This window comes from Salvia miltiorrhiza, chromosome 1, assembly GCF_028751815.1.
Source record: "Salvia miltiorrhiza cultivar Shanhuang (shh) chromosome 1, IMPLAD_Smil_shh, whole genome shotgun sequence".
Lineage (NCBI taxonomy): Eukaryota > Viridiplantae > Streptophyta > Magnoliopsida > Lamiales > Lamiaceae > Salvia > Salvia miltiorrhiza.
Window position 1 is genome coordinate 61,249,247 of NC_080387.1, and position 20,411 is coordinate 61,269,657.

The window sequence follows — 20,411 nt, forward strand, 5'->3', positions numbered from 1 at the left end:
TCACCTATCACGCTTATATACTAACTCCTTAAAATTTGTGTCAAAAAGAAATTGCTCAAGCTTTGCGGGACGGAGGGAGTATATATGATACAACCGGGCACACGTTCTAGAACTTTTTACAACTCAAACTAAACAAATGAAGTTAAAACTGAACTAAGAAAATAAGCAAATTAGAAATAACAAGGAGACTAAAGAACATAATTACAATAAAATAAAACAAACTTGAAGCAACGCCGAGTCGAGATAAAACTCTTCCCACAAGAAGATTATCGCCCCGGTAGTGCTCACGGTGTTGGCGAATCTTCCCCAAAGGTAAAACGGCGACATCTCGTTGAATGTAGCACCACAATCCGGCGAGCTCCGGCGAACGGAATATGATCAAGGATTGAGCAAGAGAATGAGTTGTAGAAATGTTTTTTGCTTCAGTCCAAGACTGATACTGTTTGGCCAAACGGAAACTGATATAGCTTGCTTCAGTCCGAGCTCGCACTTCGGTTTGCGACTGAAAACTTCAATTCTGGACTGATATACTTCAGTTCCAATTGGACCCAAACACCAATTGCCAAGATCCAAGTCCTTGACTGCGGCTCGTACCCGACATGCCCGTCTGATCGTCGACAGCGCGCGTGTGTGTGCGTGCGCGAGGCCAAGGCCTTCATCCAAGCCCACTAGCAAGTCCACAAGTTATTAGCTCCATGAGCATTGCTATTCTTATACAAGAGTATATTTCCTTTGTTTTTCAATGTGAAGCAATAACACTTCCCAAGTGTTATTTCCCTACTCAACATCCAAACTTTGATATACAATGTTTCACTCACCGAAAATCGATTTTGAGACTTCAAGTATACCACGTTCATCTACTCAAGACGTAAATTAACATCCAATATTTATTTTAATTAAATTATAAATATTTAATTAAATAATTAATTTCAGATATGGTCTTAAAATCATATTTCCAACCGTATATACTAAAATTAGCCAGATTTTAATTTATCCTCCAAATGTGGTGAAGAGGACAGAGCCAAAAGCCAAATAATCAATTCTACCCACTTTCTAACTCTAAAGAAAATATAGTTCTTTTCTGTTTGCACAATTATAATTCAAAAATTGTTCCTATATACCGATATTTTAGTATTTTACATGATTCCATAGAAGACTATTTTTATTTTTGGAAATTTACTTGCAAGCGTGCCTGCATACGATACGAGTTATGTGCACGAGTTTACAAATTACACAAGTCATATATATATATATGGACTCCAATTCTTCTTTTTACTTTTACATAAAGAGTGCGTTCCCTTTGACTGTAAATTTATCATGGTAAAAGAAGGGATAAACAAAATTTCACCATTTAAATCCTTCATTTCTTTTCCACATTTTCTACTTGACCCTTACTCATTCCTCATTTACACTATAAATGAGGAATAATATTATTCATCCAAAAATAGTGTGATAATATTATCCCTTCTTTGTAGTGTACATGAGGAATGAGTAATGGTCAAATAGAAAATGTGATAAAAAAATAAAGAATTTAAAGGGTGAAATTTTATTTATCCTTATTTTTTCCATGATAAATTTACAATTAAAGAGAACGCAGCCAAAAGGAAAATTAATTGGCCACTAAGTCTTTCTTGTTTGTTGGTGGAGCTTTATATGTTACCCCAATAAATAGTTATTTTTGTTTGTGTAGATGAAAATGACTTATATATGTCATTAAATGGGAAACATTTATTTTTTGGATGATGGAAGCCTTTTAACGCGATCCATTAAATGCCTCTATGAATTGGATTTTTTTTACAATAAATTTACGTAGTCACATTGTGGCCACCCACAAATTAGTTTAATAGAGAAAATTTTAATTTATTTTTTAAAATAAAAATTAATGTATTTTTTAATAAAAATTAAAAAGTTATAAAAAAACAATAAAATAACTAAATCTTATTTTTATTTTTAAAAATAAGTTAAATAAATTAAATTCTTTTCTATTTAAGTTATTTGTGGGTGGCCACAATGTGGCTGTTTAGCATCACTTTTTTTATAGGGGTGATAAATAACCACATTGTCGCCACCCACATAAATTAGTTAGATAGAAAAATGTTAATTTATTTAATTTATTTTTTAAAATAAAAATAAGATTTAATTATTTTATTGTACGTCACTACAAAAAAAGTTTCCACTAGTGACATGAGGTTTGGTAGCTATTATGTGTGTCATAAAAATTAGTGGCATTTGATGGTGTAGCTAATCACTAATAGTTACATTTTCAAATGTCACTAATTTTTGTGACATGCATAATAGCTACCAAATCTCATGTCATTATTAGAAACTTTTTTTGTAGTATGTGTTATCTATATTGTAGTTATTTTTTTGTAATTTTTTTATTTTTATTAAAAAATAAAATAAAGTAAAATAAATTAAAAATGCGAAAAAAAAATTACAAAAATATGTACAATATAAACAATACAGTAAAATAATCAAATCTTATTTTTATTAGAAATAAATTAAATAAATTAAAATTTTATTTATTAAATTAATTTATGGGTGGTCACAATGTGAATGCATAGATTTATTGTATTTTTTTTACTCCTTCCGCCCATCCCCCAAAAAATTGTCCTAAAATAAGATGATATGAAATGTAATAAAAATGGTTAAATGTATTGTAAGTGAAAAACGTGTTACATTTAAATAGTATTGTTAATAATGATAACTATCGTATTGTAGATAAAGACAATGACTTGTCATATAATAGAACAGATAAATAAATTATGTATTGAGAGTAATATATATATTATAGGGTAAATGGATTATTTATTTCATTTGAAAATAAATCTATCTATTCATTTTAATTTGTTTTTTGTGATGAGGACAATTGTGCAGTTATTATTTAGAGAGAGATGAAGAGAAAGAGAGGAGCCGCACTATTAAATAAAAAATAATAATAAAAAAAAATCTCGGAACAATTATTGTAGCATGTATCGGACCAGAGTTAAATTGACATGCTCCTTTTTTTTTTTTGTCAATTCTTGTAGGAAAGAGATATTGTTTAAAATTACTATTATGAATGCCGTAAAAAAATTATTACTATGAACTCAGTTGGTTAGTTTGACGAAAAAAAAAAAACAAAAACAAAAGGAGAGGGGGGGGGGGGGGGGGGGGGTTGTTCTTGCATGATTAAATTTATAGAATTTTAATTTAGTTGTGAATAGATAAATATGTGGCTTCTCGAGAATAGATGCGATGCGTACATGTAGATAGAAATTCAGTTGTTAATACATGATGTTTGCCTACATGTACGAAGACAGAGGCAATTAAATACAGCATGCGAAAAGAAAAGAAAAATGTTGTATGGTCCAATATCAATCAGCCTATTGAACTGTGAATTCTTGGCGTGGTGTATAATTGTCGGCCACACATGTGCCTAATAAAATAGTACTCCATTTGCTAAGTTAGATATAATTAGGCTCCGCTTTCACTTTGTCAAGAGATATATTTAAATGACTTACTTAAGTTAATCAATTTTATAGCTAGTTATTAATTGTTATTATACTCGAACAACCCAAAGTAATTAATGTAATAAAATGGAACCCTCTCTCGCATTTCATCAAACAGCTGTTGTTCATCTCTACAGTGTAGCAAACGCCTGCTGTTCGCTCCTGGATTGTATCAGTGATAGAAGTTGTTGATATTTTACCAATTCCAGAAGTCTTCCATTAAAATAAGCAGGCATTAAACAACAGATAAGACACCATTAACTTGATACATATATAAATCCTCAAACAACATTAAAATTTGCATTCCGGCAAAGGACGGCCACACAAACACCTGTTGTGAAAATAGGCAGTATAATCGAAGTCCTGCAGTCTGCCGCCGACAGGAATCCGGCCACACAGCCTGTTGTAACTCACATTCATCGAACTCAGATTAATATTAGTCAACCCCGCCGGAATGCTCCCTAAAATCTTGTTATGGTTCAAATTCAAGTTTTGTAAATTTTCCGAAAACTCGACCTTGGAAAGATTGAACTGTAACAAATTCCTGGAAAAGTCGGCGGTGTTCATACTCTTGTTTTTTCCGAACATGAACGATACGTCCCCTTCCAGCTTGTTTCTAGAAACATCTAAGAAGGTGAAGTTGGTGTATCCTAATCTTCTAGGAATCGGGCCGAACAGCTGGTTATGTGACATGTAGAGATAGAAAGACTTCTGTTTAAAATCCGCGAACGATTCAGGAATGCCGCCGGTGAGGTTGTTCCGATCTAACAGCAGGCCGCTGAGCTCCGGCAGCTGAGAGAGAGACGGTGGAATCGAACCGGTCAAGCTGTTGCGCGACAGTCCGATGTATGTGAGTTTTTTGAGGTTTCCAAGGAAAGATGGGACGGGGCCGGTGAGAAGATTCTGTCTGAGATCGAGAAAGTTAAGCTGCGAGAGTTTGGAAATGGCTTGTGGGATTTTGCCGGTGGCGTTGCAGGCGTGGATGGTTAGGTCTTGAAGGTAGGGGAGGTCGCCGATGGCGGCCGGAATAGGGAGATGGAGATCGGTTTGGGCGAGGACAAATTCGGTAATTCGGTTGGTTTTGTCGTCGCATTTCACCACGTACCAGTGGTCGCAGCAGTCGGTTTTGGGATCCCAAGAGATGAGGAAGTAAGGGTCGTTGAGGTCTTTCTTGATCTGAAGGAGGGTATTCTTGTCATTTGGGTGGCACCTCTCTGTGAATGAGACCGAGAGAAAGGAAATAGAAATGAGGAAGAGGAGAGGAAGATGGGAAGAAGCCATGGATTGGAATTTGAATTTTGGATAATGGTAATAGTGTGACAACTATCCGGAAAATGCCCCAATTTATATTTGTCAAACCTATTATAAAACGAGGGGAAAACTTGTATACGGTCAATATAAAAACAGTACCAATCATGGACCTTTAAATAAAGTATAAATAAATCATGTAGCCCTTTACATATTTCTTTTTATGTTTATTCTTTTTGGCATTATATTTATGCAGTATAGAACTTCGTTAACGGATTTTTGGTTCAAGATTGAATTTTTATTCCATAACAATAATAATAGGCAACATCACACATTACATATCAAATCTTAAACAACATTAAAATTTGACACCAATCATTTGCAGTTGGGCAAAGGTTTACCACACAAGCACTTGTTGTGAAAGAAGACGGTGGAATCGAGCTCCTGCAGACTGCCGCCGACCGGAATCTGGCCACAGAGCCTGTTGTAGCTCACATTCAGATTAATATAATCAAACTTTGTCAACCCCGCCGGTAAGCTCCCGAAAATCTGGTTATGGCTCAAATCCAAGTTATGCATGGTGTCCGAAAACTCAACCTTGGAGAAATCGAACTTAAACAAGTTCCTCGAGAAGTCGGCGGTGTTCAAAATCTTCTTTTTCCCGAACATGAAGGATATGTCCCCTTCCAGCTTGTTTCTAGAAACATCAAACAAGTTGAAGTCCGCACGTCCCAAACTCGCCGGAATGGGGCCGGAGAGCTGATTACGGGACAGGTAGAAATAGATTTGCTTCGCCTTGAAGTCCCCAAACGATTCAGGAATTCCGCCGGTGAGGTTGTTCCGGTCTAACAGCAGGCCGCTGAGCTTCGGCAGCTGAGAGAGCGACGGCGGAATCGAACCGGTGAGGCCGTTGCGCGACAGTCCGATGTAGGTGAGCTTTTTGAGGCTTCCAAGGAAAGATGGGACGGGGCCGGTGAGAAGGTTCTGCCTGAGATCGAGGAAGTCGAGCTGCGAGAGCTTGGAAATGGCTTGTGGGATAACGCCGGTGGCGTTGCAGTTGTGGATGGCGAGGTTTTGGAGGTAGGGGAGGTCGCCGACGGCGGCCGGGATGGGGAGGTGGAGGTTGGCCTTGGAGAGGTCAAATTGGGTAATGCGGTTGGTTTTGTCATCGCATTTCACGCCGTACCAGTCTTCGCAGCAGTCCGTTTTGGAACTCCAGGTGATGATGTCATACGGGTTTTTCAGGTCTTTCTTGATTTGGAGGAGGACTTTTTTGTCATTTGCGTTGCACCTCTCCGAGAGTGTGAGAGACGAGAGGGAGAGAATGAGGAGAGCGAAAATGGGAAGAATACAAGTCATTGGTTTGTCCAATTATGGATATTGGGATAGAGATGTGTGATCTGTTGGGGCTGCTTTATAAGGAAATGTGAGGTCCTATCATTTTTATTACCCAACTTGGGATTTCAATGGCTGGCCAATTCAAATTCTAGCTTATTCTTCGAATATGACTGTAAATGAATCGAGCCGAATACTAACAGGTTCGAGTTCGATTCTTTTAAATATTTGAGTGTTTGAGTTTGACTAGAGCTCGATTCTAGCTTCGATTTTGTTAAGTGAACTCGGCTTGTCACCCAGCTACCGAACTTCTATCCAAATAAATTTCTCATAATAATTCAAATCCCGTATCTATTAGTTAGAAGAAATGTATCATATCGACTAAGCTACAAGGTATTTAATTTAAGAAGAGTATAAAATCCATAATGAAAACCAAAAATCGAAAACTAATGAGGCTGCGTTTACTTTGATGGATAAATTTATCCATGGAAAATGATGGATAACAAAAATTTATGCATTTAGATGTCTTCTTTTTTTTCCAACATTTAACACAAAAGAGAAGTTCACAATTTTTCCTTCTTTATTTTCACTTCAAGGATGAATAATATTATCCTTCCATTTTTGAGTGGATAATATTATTCATCCTTGAAGTGAAAAAATAAGGAAGGAAAAATGCTTTTGTGTCAAATGTTGAAAAAGAAAAGAGATATTTAAAGGAATAAATTTTTATTATCCATCAAAATAAACGCAGCCTGAACCTTCAAATACATATATATGTATATTATGAGATCATCAAATATACATTTGGTATCACGGCCTATGGGATTTCAATGCGTGGCCAATTCAAATTCTAGCTTATAGTTTTTGTGTTTGATCTAGTACTAGTCATAATATAACTTTCATTACAATATATTTTAAGTTTTTACATATATACTATAAATTATATCCTTCATAATTTAATTGTCATTTATTGGTGGTATTTTTTGTTTGTTTGTTTTTTTTTTTTTTTCAAATAAGTTAATAGTGATTTATCATTTTTCTCATAGTAACTCAAACCCCTTATCTAACTGTTGGAGGATAGTGTCTTATCAAGTGTGAAGTAGTTTTTGATTTATGAAGAGTTTAAATTTGAGAGTAAGAAATCCATAATAAAAACTAAAAATCTTAAACTAATTAATGAGCCTTCAAATTACATATGTATGTTTGTGAGATCATCAAATATACATTAGCCGCCTATATATGGCGTAGTGAAGTACAGATTGTGAATTGGGAGCAGCACTTGAAAAATATAATTACCCAAGTGCCAAGTTGTTGCTACTAATGAGAGTCGCAGCACTTTGGGTGAAAGGACTCATTATTGTATCCACAACTTTGGATAATATACGTTTCATCCAATATTGAATCATGAAATGTGGGGCATTCGTCCCAAAAGTAGAGCATGCTCTTGTCGGAGCTATTTGTCTCATTATATGACTTTCCTATCCAAGGATAAATTAATTACACATTTTCGTATTTAAGAGTAGCTCTAACTAGCTAATCATTTTACTTAATAATAAATAACTTCCACAAATTTTTATGAATAAATTATTTTATTTTTTATGAAATATAATCAGAATTAAATAGAAAAAGAAAAGAAAATAAAATATAAAACATCAAAGTTAAAACTAAATAAGAAATTAAAATTTGAACACCTCCATCGGTGATGTCGGATCAGCTCGTCTGTTAGCATCAGAGGGTGGCAATGGGAATTGGGATAAGAGAGTCTTTTTTTTCCCTTGTTAATCTTTTTATTTAGTTTTTTTTGTTGGAATTAAACTTTTTATAAAAATATATTTAGGATTTCACATTTTAAATTATTGTTAAAATAAAATAATGGAAAAGTAATTTAATACGAATGTGTATAATTAATATATTACTATTATTTTATAGTTACTATTAATTAATATTTGTTTAATTATAATAATTATTTTAATATTTGTCTCTTTTCATTAATGTGGTAATAATTACATCAGAAATTGAAAAATAAAAATATTGTGGCGTTTGGTGTGGTTTAAGAGACAGATGAGATATATGTCACGTTTATTTCATTAAAGATTGAGATGGACGTCACAATTCAAATATCACCGAGCAATAACCTTGTCAGCCTTGCTTGCATTTTTCTTTCATATTTTAATTTTTTTTCAAGCTATATATCACGTTTTATTTAACTACATCGTGTCATTTATGTTCTTGTTAATTATTACATCCGTCTCAATTAAATAGATCACATTTTTTTCATTTGAATATTTGAACGTTTCATTTTAACAGATTACTTTTTAGAATCAAAAAATGTTTTTCTTTCTTTGTCCTATGTTTTTTTTAACAAGTACTCTCTCTGTCTCACGAATCTTGAGTCACTTTTCTTTTTCAGTCGTCCCATAAATCTTGAGTCATTTCCAAATATAGTAAGAATTAGATAAAAGATAAGGGATCTTAAATTACCTTCTCTCTCCTACTTTATCACTTTAATTACATTCTTTCTCCTACTTTACCACTTTTATACTACACACTTAAAACACTAATCTACAACTCCTTAATTCCCGTGTCGAAAATAAATGACTCTTTGAATCGTGGACGGAGGGAGTATATTTTAAAATATTTTATATCGTATTTTATCATAAACTATTTATTTTTAACATTTGTGCCTTGAACTTATGATCCGTTAAATTGAGAGTATTAGTTGAGATTTCTTTGATTTTTTATTTTTTTTTGGATAAATCTATACTCACTCCATCCTATTAAATTAGAATGGATAAAATATAGGGTTAATTGCCTGTAAATCCATAACGTTTACACGGAATTGGTTTGTGTTCCTAATTTGAAAAATCCGCTTTTAAATACATAACCTTTCTTTTTTGTCTGGTTTTTCTCCCTGTCGCCGATTTTTTCTTTTGTCAGCGCCAGAAATTACACGGTGGCAGCCGGAATCGATGAGTTGGCAGCCGAAAATTGACATATAAGTGTATTATTGACATGTGGAATTAAAAAAAAAAAGAAAAAAAAGGAAAATCCTCCCTCCCTCCCATCGTCTTCTTCCCTCTTCCCTCCACCCCCAAACCCTAATTCCCCCGCCGGCGCCGCCCCCTACCGCCACCACTAGGGTTGGGAATTTCGGGATCGGGTAATCGGGTACCCGATACCCGACCCGAAAAAATCGGGTATCAGGTACCCTATACCCGATTAATTCGGGATCGGGTATTTAGGGGTCGCAATAATCGGGTATCGGGTATACCCGATCGGGTATCGGGTATACCCGAATTACCCGATATTTTAATTATTAAATTTTAAACTATTTAATTAAATTAAATATGAAATCTAAATCTAAACTAAACCCTCTCTCTCCTCCCCCCCCCGTGTTCTGTATTGTTTCCACTTTTCCAATTCATCCCAATTCCCAAACTCCCAGCCGGCCATAACCTCTCGGCTCTCACTCCAGAGTCCAGCCGGACCAGCCCCGCCCGGCCGTCCCACTCGCCGTCGCCCCTCGCCAGCCCGGCGTCGGCGCGACGCCGTGCCGCTCCCCCGCGCAGTTCCCAGCAAGATCTGCGCCAAGATCCGCCGCCCTGAGGCCCCTGCCGGCCCCGTCCACCGGGCCGTGCCACTCCCCTGCACCGCGCACAGTTCCCAATCTATGAGCCCTAAGTTTCTGCCATCTGCCATCTCCGTCGCGCCGAGCCCCTCCTCGATCGGAGTCCTCTCTTCCATTTCGGCCCAACACCCAGCGCGGCGCCGCTCTGACCTCTCCACCTCTCCAGATCGGAGTCCTCTCTTCCCCCATCTGTTGTGATTGAGCCGCTTTCCCACCGGTCCGACCGTCCACCTCCAGTCTCGGACCTTCCCCCACCCGAAATCCCTCTCGGCCCCTCCCCCAAAATCGAGCTCCAAAATTGACCGGGTAATTTAGGGTACCCGAATACTCGAGTATTAGGGTACCCGATTTCATTTTCGGGGTCGGGGTCGGGGTCGGGTATAGGGTTTCGGGGATTTTCGGGTTCAGGTACCCGATTTTTTCGGGTAGGGTACCCGAACCCGACCGGATTCCCAGCCCTAGCCACCACAACCGGCGCCACACACACACGCGACCACACACACCACAAGCCAGCGCCGTCCCCCTGCCCTCCCTTCCAAAACAGCCCTGGGATCGCGAGAAGGAAGAAACGGGAATAGGCCGTTGCCGGCCGGCACCTGTATCTCAAACGACGGCGCCGCGCGCCCTCCTCAATTCCCCCATCGACCCTCCCCCACAAACAATTCTCAATCACGAACACCAATTACTCAATCTCAGCAAAATGCAACATAAAAATCCAATCTTTATCCCTTCAAACACACCTCCAATGACGAAGTCCTGAACTTGGCGAGGCTGACGCTTAGGTTCGCCGCCGCCGCGCATTTGCTTGTGGTCCGCGAACCGCCCTGGTTCAACCGCGCATTTGCCTCTACCTCTCAACCGTCGTTGGTGTTTTCTGGGCCCCCCTCCGGCGAAATAGCCATCACGTCGCAACCGGCCGAGGGACGATTGAAGAAAATTCGAGCTCAATTTGGAGCTCTCCATCGACGGTAGCAACGCCAAATCAGAACCCAACGAGTTTAGAGAAAGAAAATTCGACGCTGCTGCTGTGAGTTTAGAGAGATGTAGACGATTGAAGATGAGGGAAGCTCGGATGAAGAGGGGCGTCGCCGGCGGCGGCGGCGGGTGGGGGGGGGGAATTAGGGTTTGGGGGTGGGGGAATGGGGAAGAAGACGATGGGGGAAGGGAAGGGGGGCTATTCCGATTTTGTTTTATTTTCTAATTTTATTTAATTCCACGTGTCAATAATACACCTATATCTCAATTTCCGGCTGCCAACTCATCGATTCCGACTGCCACCGTGTAGTTTCCAGTGCCGGCGAAAGAAAAAACCGGCGACGGGAGAAAAATCAGACAAAAAATAAAAGTTATGTATTTAAAAGCGAAATTTTCAAATTATGAGCAAAAATCGATTTCGTGTAAACGTTATGGATTTACAGGCAATTAACCCTAAAATATAATATATGAAATCACACTTGCAGCGCAGTTATTTTTTTCCAAATTCTTTTTCTCTCTTTCATATTTTCTCTGTTATTTCTCTAGCTTACACGCTTTCTTACTTGATGTATTTTCTCTGTTATTTCTCTAGCTTACACGCTTTCTTACTTGATGTATGTAACATGGTAACTTTTTTTCTTCTCTCTTATTTTCTTTTCCCCTTTCCCTATTCTAAATCCTTTTTTCTAAAAAAAAACTAATAAATTAATAATACATTTCTATTTTTATTTATAATAATAAGATCCACAAAATCTACCAACAATAATAGTGATATTCAAACTCTACTCACTACTATCAAATATTATCCATCACTTTTTAAAATTCGTGTCATCCACAGGACCACAGGGTGCAGACGGAGATGAGATCCAGTGTCCCACAATTTTATGTGTGCCACTGTGTCCCATGTTTATATTTATTATTTTAAAAATATTTTTTATAAAAATAAAATTTATTATAATACTATGAATTATATTTAATTTTTATTTCAAAAAATTAAATTTTTTAAAAAGTATATACCATGACTTTGAATTTATCAACTTATTATTAGCTAATAAAAGTGAAATTAAATGATAAAAAATAATTATATACCCTAGATTGATGGAATAAATCCTGTTAATAATCACAAAATTAAACTAAAACATATAAAGTTGAAATTGAAGAAAATATATATAAGAAATTAAATAAAATTGAAAGTGGGACACAAAGTGGAACATAAAGTGTGGTACACTAAATCTCATTCCGTGGAGACGATGTCGTGGACGGATGGAGTATGAAATTGGAATGAAAAAAATTATGTCTTTCATATTTACTCTGTCAATTACTCTTATCTTAGACGCTTTCTTACTTCATGTATGTAAGTTGTAACATGGTAACATTTTTTCATCAAAGTTTTTAAGTAACCGATAAATTAACAATAAATTTAAAGATGGCTTTGATCAAAACATTAATCACTTCACTCGTAAAAAAGTTCGGATTTTTTGAAAGTGGGATCACCCTGGTCCCTGGATATCTCTAACCACCGAAAATTCAACATATCGCTGGCCCTTTATCAAATATCCAAAATACAAAGTTAATTTCATTAAGAATACAACATATTCCAAGAATTGAGCAATTTGTCTACATCATATCTTATTCGATTAATAACATATGTAAGCATAAACAATAATATAGTATTAAATTAGAGAAAAATCATTTGCATTCTGGCAAAGGACTACCGCACAAACACCTGTTGTGAAAATAGGCCGTATAATCGAAGTCCTGCAGCCTGCCGCCGACGGGAATCCGGCCACACAGCCTGTTGTAACTCACATTCAGCGAAATCATATCAAACTCAGCCAAACCCACGGGCAAGCTCCCAAAAATCTTGTTATGGTTCAAATCCAAGTTCTGCAAATTCCCCGGAAACTCCACCTTGGAAAAATCGAACTGCAACAAGTTCCTCGAAAAGTCAGCGGTGTTCAAACTCTTGTTTTTCCCGAACATGAAGGATATGTCTCCTTCCAGCTTGTTTCTAGAAACATCGAGCAAACTGAAGTTGGTATATCCCAAGCTTCTCGGAATCGGGCCGGATAGCTGATTGTGCGACATGTACAGATAGAAATCCTGCACCTTAAAATATCCGAACGATTCAGGAATGCCGCCGGTGAGGTTGTTCCGGTCCAACAGCAGGCCGCCGAGCTCCGGCAGCTGAGAGAGCGACGGCGGAATCGAACCGGTCAGGCTGTTGCGCGAGAGTCCGATGTATGTGAGTTTTTTGAGGTTTCCGAGGAAAGATGGGACGGGGCCGGTGAGAAGATTCTGTCTGAGATCGAGGAAGTTGAGGTGCGAGAGTTTGGAGAAGGCTTGTGGGATTTGGCCGGTGGCGTTGCAGTTGTGGATGGCTAGGTCTTGGAGGTAGGGGAGGTCGCCGATGGCGGTCGGAATCGGGAGGTGGAGGTTGGCCTGTGCGAGGACAAATTCGATGATTCGGTTGGTCTTGTCGTCGCACTTGACGCCATACCAGTCTCGGCAGCAGTCTGTTTTGGGATTCCAATTGGTGATGTCGAGGTCTTTCTTGATTTGGAGGAGGGCTTTCTTGTCATTTGGGTGGCACTTCTCAGAGACTGTCTCTGAGAGGGAGGCCAAGCCCAAGAGGAGGAGAGAGAGAATAGAGAGATGGGAAGAAATCATGGGTTTTGATTGATAGAGGGCCGGGCTGAATTGATTTTGATTCTTATTCTTTCTGTATATGATTTAGAAGATGAGGTCAAATTCGTCTTATTGTATTGACTTAATAAATGCGACGAGTCGATTTCTGGCATTATTTGACTAATATCAATAATACATTTTTACACACGGCATTTTACAGATGCATATACATTATTGCTAAATCTTATCCAACGCCACACAACCAACAGGTATTTTTGGACTATTTATTCATTTTTTTATCTAGCCTGCAATAAATAAAATGAAATTTTAATATTTATCATAATTGAGATTAATTGTATTTTAATTGTCATATGACTCTGTAAACACAAATTTTGTATTTCAATTTGATAAAATACAAAACGCGTTACAACGATAATTTGATAGAATTTGAAGATAGATTTATGCAGGTTGCAATCTCTAGTTAATCCTCTGATTCTTCTCTTCCATTTGATTCTTGAACAAGCTCGAAGGTTCTTGAAATACTTGTTTTGATGACGCCAATCCAAAGGACTTAAGTCATGATTTTGGATTGAACATTGAACTTGATTTGATTTGAGAACATTCTTAGAATTTGTAAGAATGCCTTGAAGCTTTTGAACTTGATTTCTTTGGATACTTGAAGATCACTTCAAAGATTCGCAGGAATACTTGAACATTTGAAGAAATACTTGAAGATACTTGAATACTTGAAGATTTTGAAGGATACTTGAAGATTTGAATGCTCAAATACTTGAAGATTCGAAGGATACTTGAAGATTTGAATACTCAAACGATTGAAGATTTGAAGGAGACTTGAACGTTAGATAGAATTCTTCAAAATACTTGAATACTTGGAAGAATACTTGAACTCTCCAATTCTCCGCCTCTTCTACTTGTGATACTAGAGAGAATTCTTTGTGCTATTCGATCTTCCACTCCTTCACGTTGTCATAATGAGCACCCCAACACCTCTATTTATAGATTTTAGAAATGGGCTTCGTGGGCTTTATGGGCTTTGGGCCTCCATGCATGGGCCTTAGGGCCTTAAGTGGCCAATAAGCCCATTAATTCATTATATTAAATATTAATCATATATATCTATTTAATTAGGAATAAAATCCCATCTAATAAAATAGAAAATATAATTGAATATTTAATTCATGAATTTACACGTGGCACGATTCAATTCGACGACAAATTTAATTGTCTACAAATTGCCCCATCGAGACTTGTTTATAGACGAAATGCCTTTGGTAATAGACGAGTCTCGAAATTTATTTTGATAGTTTAAACTCTTATCGAGGAGTTCTTGATTTGAATTTTGTAAATAGTTTATACTCGTATTTAGGAGTTCTTCATTTGATTTTGGAATTTTAAATAGTTTATACTCGTATTTAGGAGTTCTTGAATTTCTTTGAATTTATAAATAGTTTATACTCGTATTTAGGAGTTCTTGAATTTCTTTTGAATTTATAAATAGTTTATACTCGTATTTAGGAGTTCTTGAATTTCTTTTGAATTTATAAATAGTTTATACTCGTATTTAGGAGTTCTTCAATTTCTTTGAATTTATAAATAGTTTATACTCGTATTTAGGAGTTCTTGAATTTTTTGAACTTTGTAAATAGTTTATACTCGTATTTAGGAGTTCTTCATTTGATTTTGAAATTTTAAATAGTTTATACTCGTATTTAGGAGTTCTTGATTTGAATTTTGAATTTGCTCTTTTTTTTTCTTTTTTTTTTTTAAAAAAAAAACTTTGCTTTAGCATCCCATAATGATTAACCTATTTGTGGTTCAATCATTTGGAGCTATTTTCTATACGTTGATAGAAAGTATTAGCTGCAAACTCTAATCCAAGCCATTTGCTTAACCAAAGACATCAAATGTCTAATTTGAAGATATCAACTACAAGCCCAATTCCCACTTAAAAGGCTTGACCAAATTCACTTATTTGCTCGGCCCAATTTATCTTCAAATCACATGAGTTTTGTTCCAAAGAGAAGAGAAGGCAGCCCCTATGATTATGCTATCTTTTTAAAACCACAACAGCTATACACTTTAGACTTTATCTACAGCTGTACCAGAACATGCATTAAATGCATTATCTTTACTTTTCAAAACTGATCGATACTTTTGTTTTGACGAGCTGTCGCCTGCTGAAAACTACAAAAAAATAGCTGGAGCTGCACTCTGTTCTCGTACACATTGGTGGCTAGGGAATCTCTTCTTCTTCCTTTTTTATTTCTTTCTTTTCTACTGGTTTTGCTTCTGCTTCTTCCTTTTTCTCCTCTATAAATAGAGTAAACCCTCCCTATGTATTGCATCTCAAAACAAACGCAGCTTCCTCTTTCTCGGCTGCCTACAGTAGCCTGTTCTAGGAGTTTTCATTTGATAGCTGTAGTATCTTTTGATAGCTATAGCTATAGTTCTCAAAACAAAGCTCGGCTTGCTTCTAGTTCTCGCGGAGTGCCGACGGAGGGTTGAAGGTGGTCGGAGGACAAGAACTTGGCTTGTTGTCGTTTTCGTAAGGCGCCGGCGAAAGGAGAGATCGGGCTTTGACACTAGAGGCGTCGAAGGCGAGAGTTAGAGGCAATCGGAGGTGCCGCAAGGAGTTCGGCAACTTAAGTAGCGAAGGGATCTTCAATCAGAGTAAGCATGTTTGCGACATTCCTCTTATTGCTTTTGAATCATATATGACATGCTCTGAAGTTTATTTGTTGTCTCATTTCCTTCGCCAACCTAGCTGCTGTCGAGAGAAAGCAGAAGCCGGAGCTTGTTTTGTTATGGTGTTTGGTGGTGAAACAAACGTGAGTTTCGGGACGGCGAAGGAGCCATATCGGCAACGACGAGGCTGTGCTCCGTCGAGGTACACTTCTCTGCAGTCTCACCTTCAGTTTTGCACAGTCGTTGGCTTCTTTTAGCGGGTGCGGCAGCTACTGGAACGGGCTTGAAGCGCGGTGGCGGTATTTGGCTTCGGCTTTGCAGCAGTCTCCAGCTTCTTCTCGGCGGGCATAGCAGTTGCTGGCGAAGGGATTGGAGTTTTCGGGGTCAGGCTTGGACGCGGTGACGTTATTGTCTAAGGCGGAACGAGTGTTCACGAGCAACGCCTTCAATTCAGAGGCGGCTGATTTCGTCGAGCTTCATTTCGCATTGAAGCAGAAGTTCCGGCAGCCGACAGTAGTATTTGTGAGAGAGGGATGGAACAGATGACCGTGACCGGAGGGAGAAGGCGGCCTCGTCCATGGCGGTTCTCGCCAATTTTGAAACAACGGCGGCGGCGGTATTTATAGTCACCACCCATCTTTGCAGTTTCCAGCCAACTTCAACAGGACTTAGGAATTATCATCGAGCATCACCGACAACACAAGTCCTTGAACAAAGTCGCTTCTCTTGGCTTTCTCCTCCTGATCTTTGATCGACATTGGAGGCGGACGAGGCTTTCTCTCTGAAATGCTCCCAGTTGTGCTTTTCTTTGCTGTTATTGACTCAGCTGAAGAGTGTGATGGAACAACGCTGTCATAATCTTCAACCATTGGCAAAATAAATGAGGACAAAAGCGGGTCAGGGGTTGCATTGTTCGAAGAAACTATGCAGGAAGATTCTCCAAAAAAGGATTGCAAGTTCCCTTCTCTTAGCTCTCGCCTCAACAAAGAAAGCGTAGAATGTGAACCAGATTTTCGTGATTTTCTCTTGCGCTGCATCTTAAAAATATTCCCGTGTTGCAGCGTTATATGAGCCACCATATCAACACCCACCCTCATCGCACAAACTGGACACACTCCATTCTTGGCTTCTATAGGATGCTCATCATCAATGTGGCAGCAGAGTCATGGACGAAGGTGTTGGCCGTTAGCCGGATTTCGGAGAGCAGCAACAGCGATTTCTGATTTTGACGAAATTAGGGCTTCTTTTCCCATCCCTTCATCTGGCTTGAGGGAGACGAATTGAGGAGAGGAGGAAACAGCCGAGAAGCAGCGCCCTCAGCTGGCCGTCGTCCTCGCCGGAGCAGCTCGCGGCGGAGTTGCAGGCGTTGGTTTGGGGCGCGATTTCTTCATCTTCTTGGCCTTGAGGTCGGCGCCGCGGGGGCTCTTGGCGGCATCGTGGTGGTGCATGAAGCTTTGGGTTTGAGCATGGTGGAGTTGGAGGCTCAGCTTTCTCTGCACCATGGGTTTTTTTTTGTTGAAAGATGGAAATGGGAGGAGGCGCGGCTGTGAGGTTTTAAGAGAGTGGAAGAGGGCATTCACAAATCAGCCTTTGGTTGGATTTGTGTTGGGCCTTCTTTTGGTGGGGCTTTGGGCTTCATTGTTGGGCTTCTTTAATTTGTAGAGAGGCCATCTTAAATTACACTAAGCCCATTTCTATAAATCAAATAAATCGGGCCCAATTTTGGAAACAAAGTATGGCCCAAGTTTTGAATTGATTTTTTTTTTTAATCAAACCATTTATTGTTATTCAATAATTTGTATTCACTTTTTTTTTTTTTTTTTTTTTTTTTTTTTTTTTTTTTTTGCAGCTGGTAGCAGCGAAAGCTTGGTGATGGCGATTTTGGAGGGTTATGTTCAAGATTGGCGCAGTCTTATCAACCAACTTCATGGCGGATTTTGTCCCAAACGAGATGCTTTGAGTATTTGCAAAGTTTGGAATCTATTGTTATTTTTCTTCCAGTCTTGACATCTCCATTAGCCCGACTAAAGACCATCCTCAGAGAGTTTATCCAAAATCTGGCGGCAGCTCATCTAAGACCTTATTTGAGTGATGTTTACTTTGCACTTCAGGTGGTTCAATTGGCTTTTAATCAGATTTCGGGTGCGCTCGGATCTGGGCCATTGTGAGTCCAACCTTTGAAGATTGCTGGTTACATCTTCTCTTTGCGTGCATTTGAGCAGGCTAGATGACTCAATGGTGTTCTATTATGTCTGTTGAACATGTGTTTCAACTCCACGAGCGGATTCAACTTTAGCTTGGAGAGAAGTGAAGTTGTTGATGCATAGCCGACCTCAATGGCAGATGACTCAATTCTTTGACAGGTCTTGGGTGCGCTCGGACCTGGGATTGTTCGAGTCTGGTTTGAGTGAGGTTGTCATGTTTGGCATCTCACGAAGTTGGGAGAATTCTGCACAGCGACTCGAGAAGATTGAGTCTTCTCTTCTTGATGCTTAAGCCAAGGAGAATGAAGCCATCGTCAGAATTGCTTTGATCAAGGAAGAACTTGCTATGATAGAGATGTGGGAGATGGAGATGACGTTGTTCTTCAAGCAAGATAGTGCCTCCTTTCATATTGCCCGAGGTGCAATCCCATAATTCAAAAGAGAGTTTGACAAACATAAAGTTGCACATGTTGATGAGGAAATGCTGCGGAATTTTGAAGACTTCAGAGTCACTTTTGATCTCTGCTCAGAGAACTTTGGAGGATCAAGACCCATTTGCTTAGTATTGGTGCAAACCGCAGTTTCTATCATTTCTCTCTTGATGATTCTTATTTGGTTTGTGATGGATATTTTGACATCTTCTCCAAATGCTTGTGCTTCTTTTGATGGCTTGATTTTCTTCCCGATTTGAGACATATTCGGCTTCACATAATCAACTTAAATCATAACTTTGATGATATAAATTGAAAAGAGTCAAACACAATTCATGACTGAACCTAGAAATTATCTAAGCTGCCTACGTACCCTTTTGGAAGGGATCAAGTTAAAACGTAGTTCATAGGATCAACAGGTGTTTGAGATTGGGTGCCGTGCACAGTTTATACTCATGCGGGCCAGGAGTAACATGCAGTTTAGGCTCGTGCGTCAAGGAGCTGTCTTCATACACTCCATTTTGTTTGCTTTTCTCCATTTCTGGTTTTTCATCTGACTCATCTTTTTGGCTTTTCTGTTTTTCTATTTTTTTTTTTTGGCTTTTTATGCTTTCCATTTCTTTTTGGCTTTTTTTTTGGAACTATATACATATGTATATGCTTCAACTTCTACCACCCTTCAAGGATAGTAGTACTTCAAGAACTTTCCTTTGAGAGTGGTAACAATTGGCCTCCTTGCAGCGAGGGCCATGTCTCCAATTTGAAAAGAGGGCGCTCGCACTGCTTTGTTGAAGGATCTTGAAGGAAGAGTTTGATAGTATTCCAATTTTGCTGGACTTCTAGTCTCTCTTCATCCAGAGTTTCCAGTTCTTTGGGGCTTAAGTGCGAATTCTCTTCTCCAACGACCATTTTCTCGCAGGAGGTGATATGGTTTGCTGTGACATCATCTTCATCTTTTCGGCGAGGATCTTTGCAATCAAAACACGTCATTATGCTTTCATTTCTCTGGCGTATGAAGGCTAGATTCTCTGCAACGCTTGTTGTGATAACGCCACTTCTAACGAGACTTGCAATTTCACGACGCACTTGACTTTGAGTAGTATGAGGAAGAGGAACTGGATTACTAGCACTATTAGTAGTGTAGTAAGAGGAAGCCATACTTTCTCTATCTTCTTGATCTATGGCATCTCGTGTGAAGATGGTGGTCTTCATTTGAGCTTTCATTTTTTTCCCACATGACATAATCAAAGTGGTGTATCTTTTCATTCGAGGAGGGATCAAACTTCTCCATTTCTCTGTTATGTGCAGTTCATCACTCCCTTTTGTCTTGCTTCGTCTCCATGATTTGCCTTTGCCAAGTCTTTTAAAGACAGATACTCGTTGAGCTTCTCTTCTACCCATCATTCTGAAAACAGAAACCCTTTGAATGTTTGACGATTCCAGGGTTTGTTGGGTGCTAACATAGTTAGTGGCAGCTCTTTTGATGGCGATACGAACGGGACTCTGCGCTGTATATCCCAAACCTGCTTTGGAGTTTTGGCCCGCGTTATCAGTCTTTTCCAAATGAGACTTTGACATAGAGCTTTCTTGAGGATTGTATCCAGCATTCACGAGGAGTTTATATGCCTTCGGACCAAAGTGCTTTGAGAGTTCTTTGTTTGAGAGATCTTCATGATCTGTGACGCCACTTCGCTTTGGTCGGACAAACCCTTCAAATGGTTGGAGAATTGGCTTCTTGGCATCAATCTTCGTTAAAGGCATGGTG

General features: G+C 38.6%; 4 protein-coding genes across 4 annotated transcripts; all 4 read right to left on the reverse strand.

The window, feature by feature from the left end:
• Positions 1 to 3,685: 3,685 nt before the first annotated feature.
• Positions 3,686 to 5,009, reverse strand: LOC131001214 (polygalacturonase inhibitor-like). Its single transcript, XM_057927541.1, has one exon. The coding sequence runs from the start codon at positions 4,770 to 4,772 to the stop codon at positions 3,783 to 3,785; it is 990 nt and encodes a 329-aa protein (XP_057783524.1). The 5' UTR covers positions 4,773 to 5,009; the 3' UTR covers positions 3,686 to 3,782.
• A 6-nt stretch (positions 5,010 to 5,015) lies between these two features.
• On the reverse strand, positions 5,016 to 6,403 carry LOC131001224 (polygalacturonase inhibitor-like). The gene has a single exon (XM_057927551.1). It carries the CDS (start codon positions 6,096 to 6,098, stop codon positions 5,115 to 5,117), a length of 984 nt encoding a protein of 327 aa, XP_057783534.1. The 5' UTR covers positions 6,099 to 6,403; the 3' UTR covers positions 5,016 to 5,114.
• A 5,828-nt stretch (positions 6,404 to 12,231) lies between these two features.
• LOC131001234 (polygalacturonase inhibitor-like) lies at positions 12,232 to 18,850 on the reverse strand. The gene is made up of 2 exons (XM_057927563.1): positions 18,838 to 18,850; positions 12,232 to 13,358 (listed from the first exon to the last, which is right to left on the reverse strand). Exon 2 carries the CDS (start codon positions 13,345 to 13,347, stop codon positions 12,367 to 12,369), a length of 981 nt encoding a protein of 326 aa, XP_057783546.1. The 5' UTR covers positions 13,348 to 13,358; positions 18,838 to 18,850; the 3' UTR covers positions 12,232 to 12,366.
• On the reverse strand, positions 16,627 to 17,193 carry LOC131001241 (protein DEHYDRATION-INDUCED 19 homolog 3-like). The gene has a single exon (XM_057927574.1). The coding sequence runs from the start codon at positions 17,106 to 17,108 to the stop codon at positions 16,680 to 16,682; it is 429 nt and encodes a 142-aa protein (XP_057783557.1). The 5' UTR covers positions 17,109 to 17,193; the 3' UTR covers positions 16,627 to 16,679.
• Positions 18,851 to 20,411: the final 1,561 nt, after the last annotated feature.

Excerpts from the sequence above, each read along its gene's own strand:
- LOC131001214 (XM_057927541.1), bottom strand. The coding sequence starts at position 4,772 with ATGGCTTCTTCCCATCTTCCTCTCCTCTTCCTCATTTCTATTTCCTTT.
- LOC131001224 (XM_057927551.1), bottom strand. The coding sequence starts at position 6,098 with ATGACTTGTATTCTTCCCATTTTCGCTCTCCTCATTCTCTCCCTCTCG.
- LOC131001234 (XM_057927563.1), bottom strand. The coding sequence starts at position 13,347 with ATGATTTCTTCCCATCTCTCTATTCTCTCTCTCCTCCTCTTGGGCTTG.
- LOC131001241 (XM_057927574.1), bottom strand. The coding sequence starts at position 17,108 with ATGAGGGTGGGTGTTGATATGGTGGCTCATATAACGCTGCAACACGGG.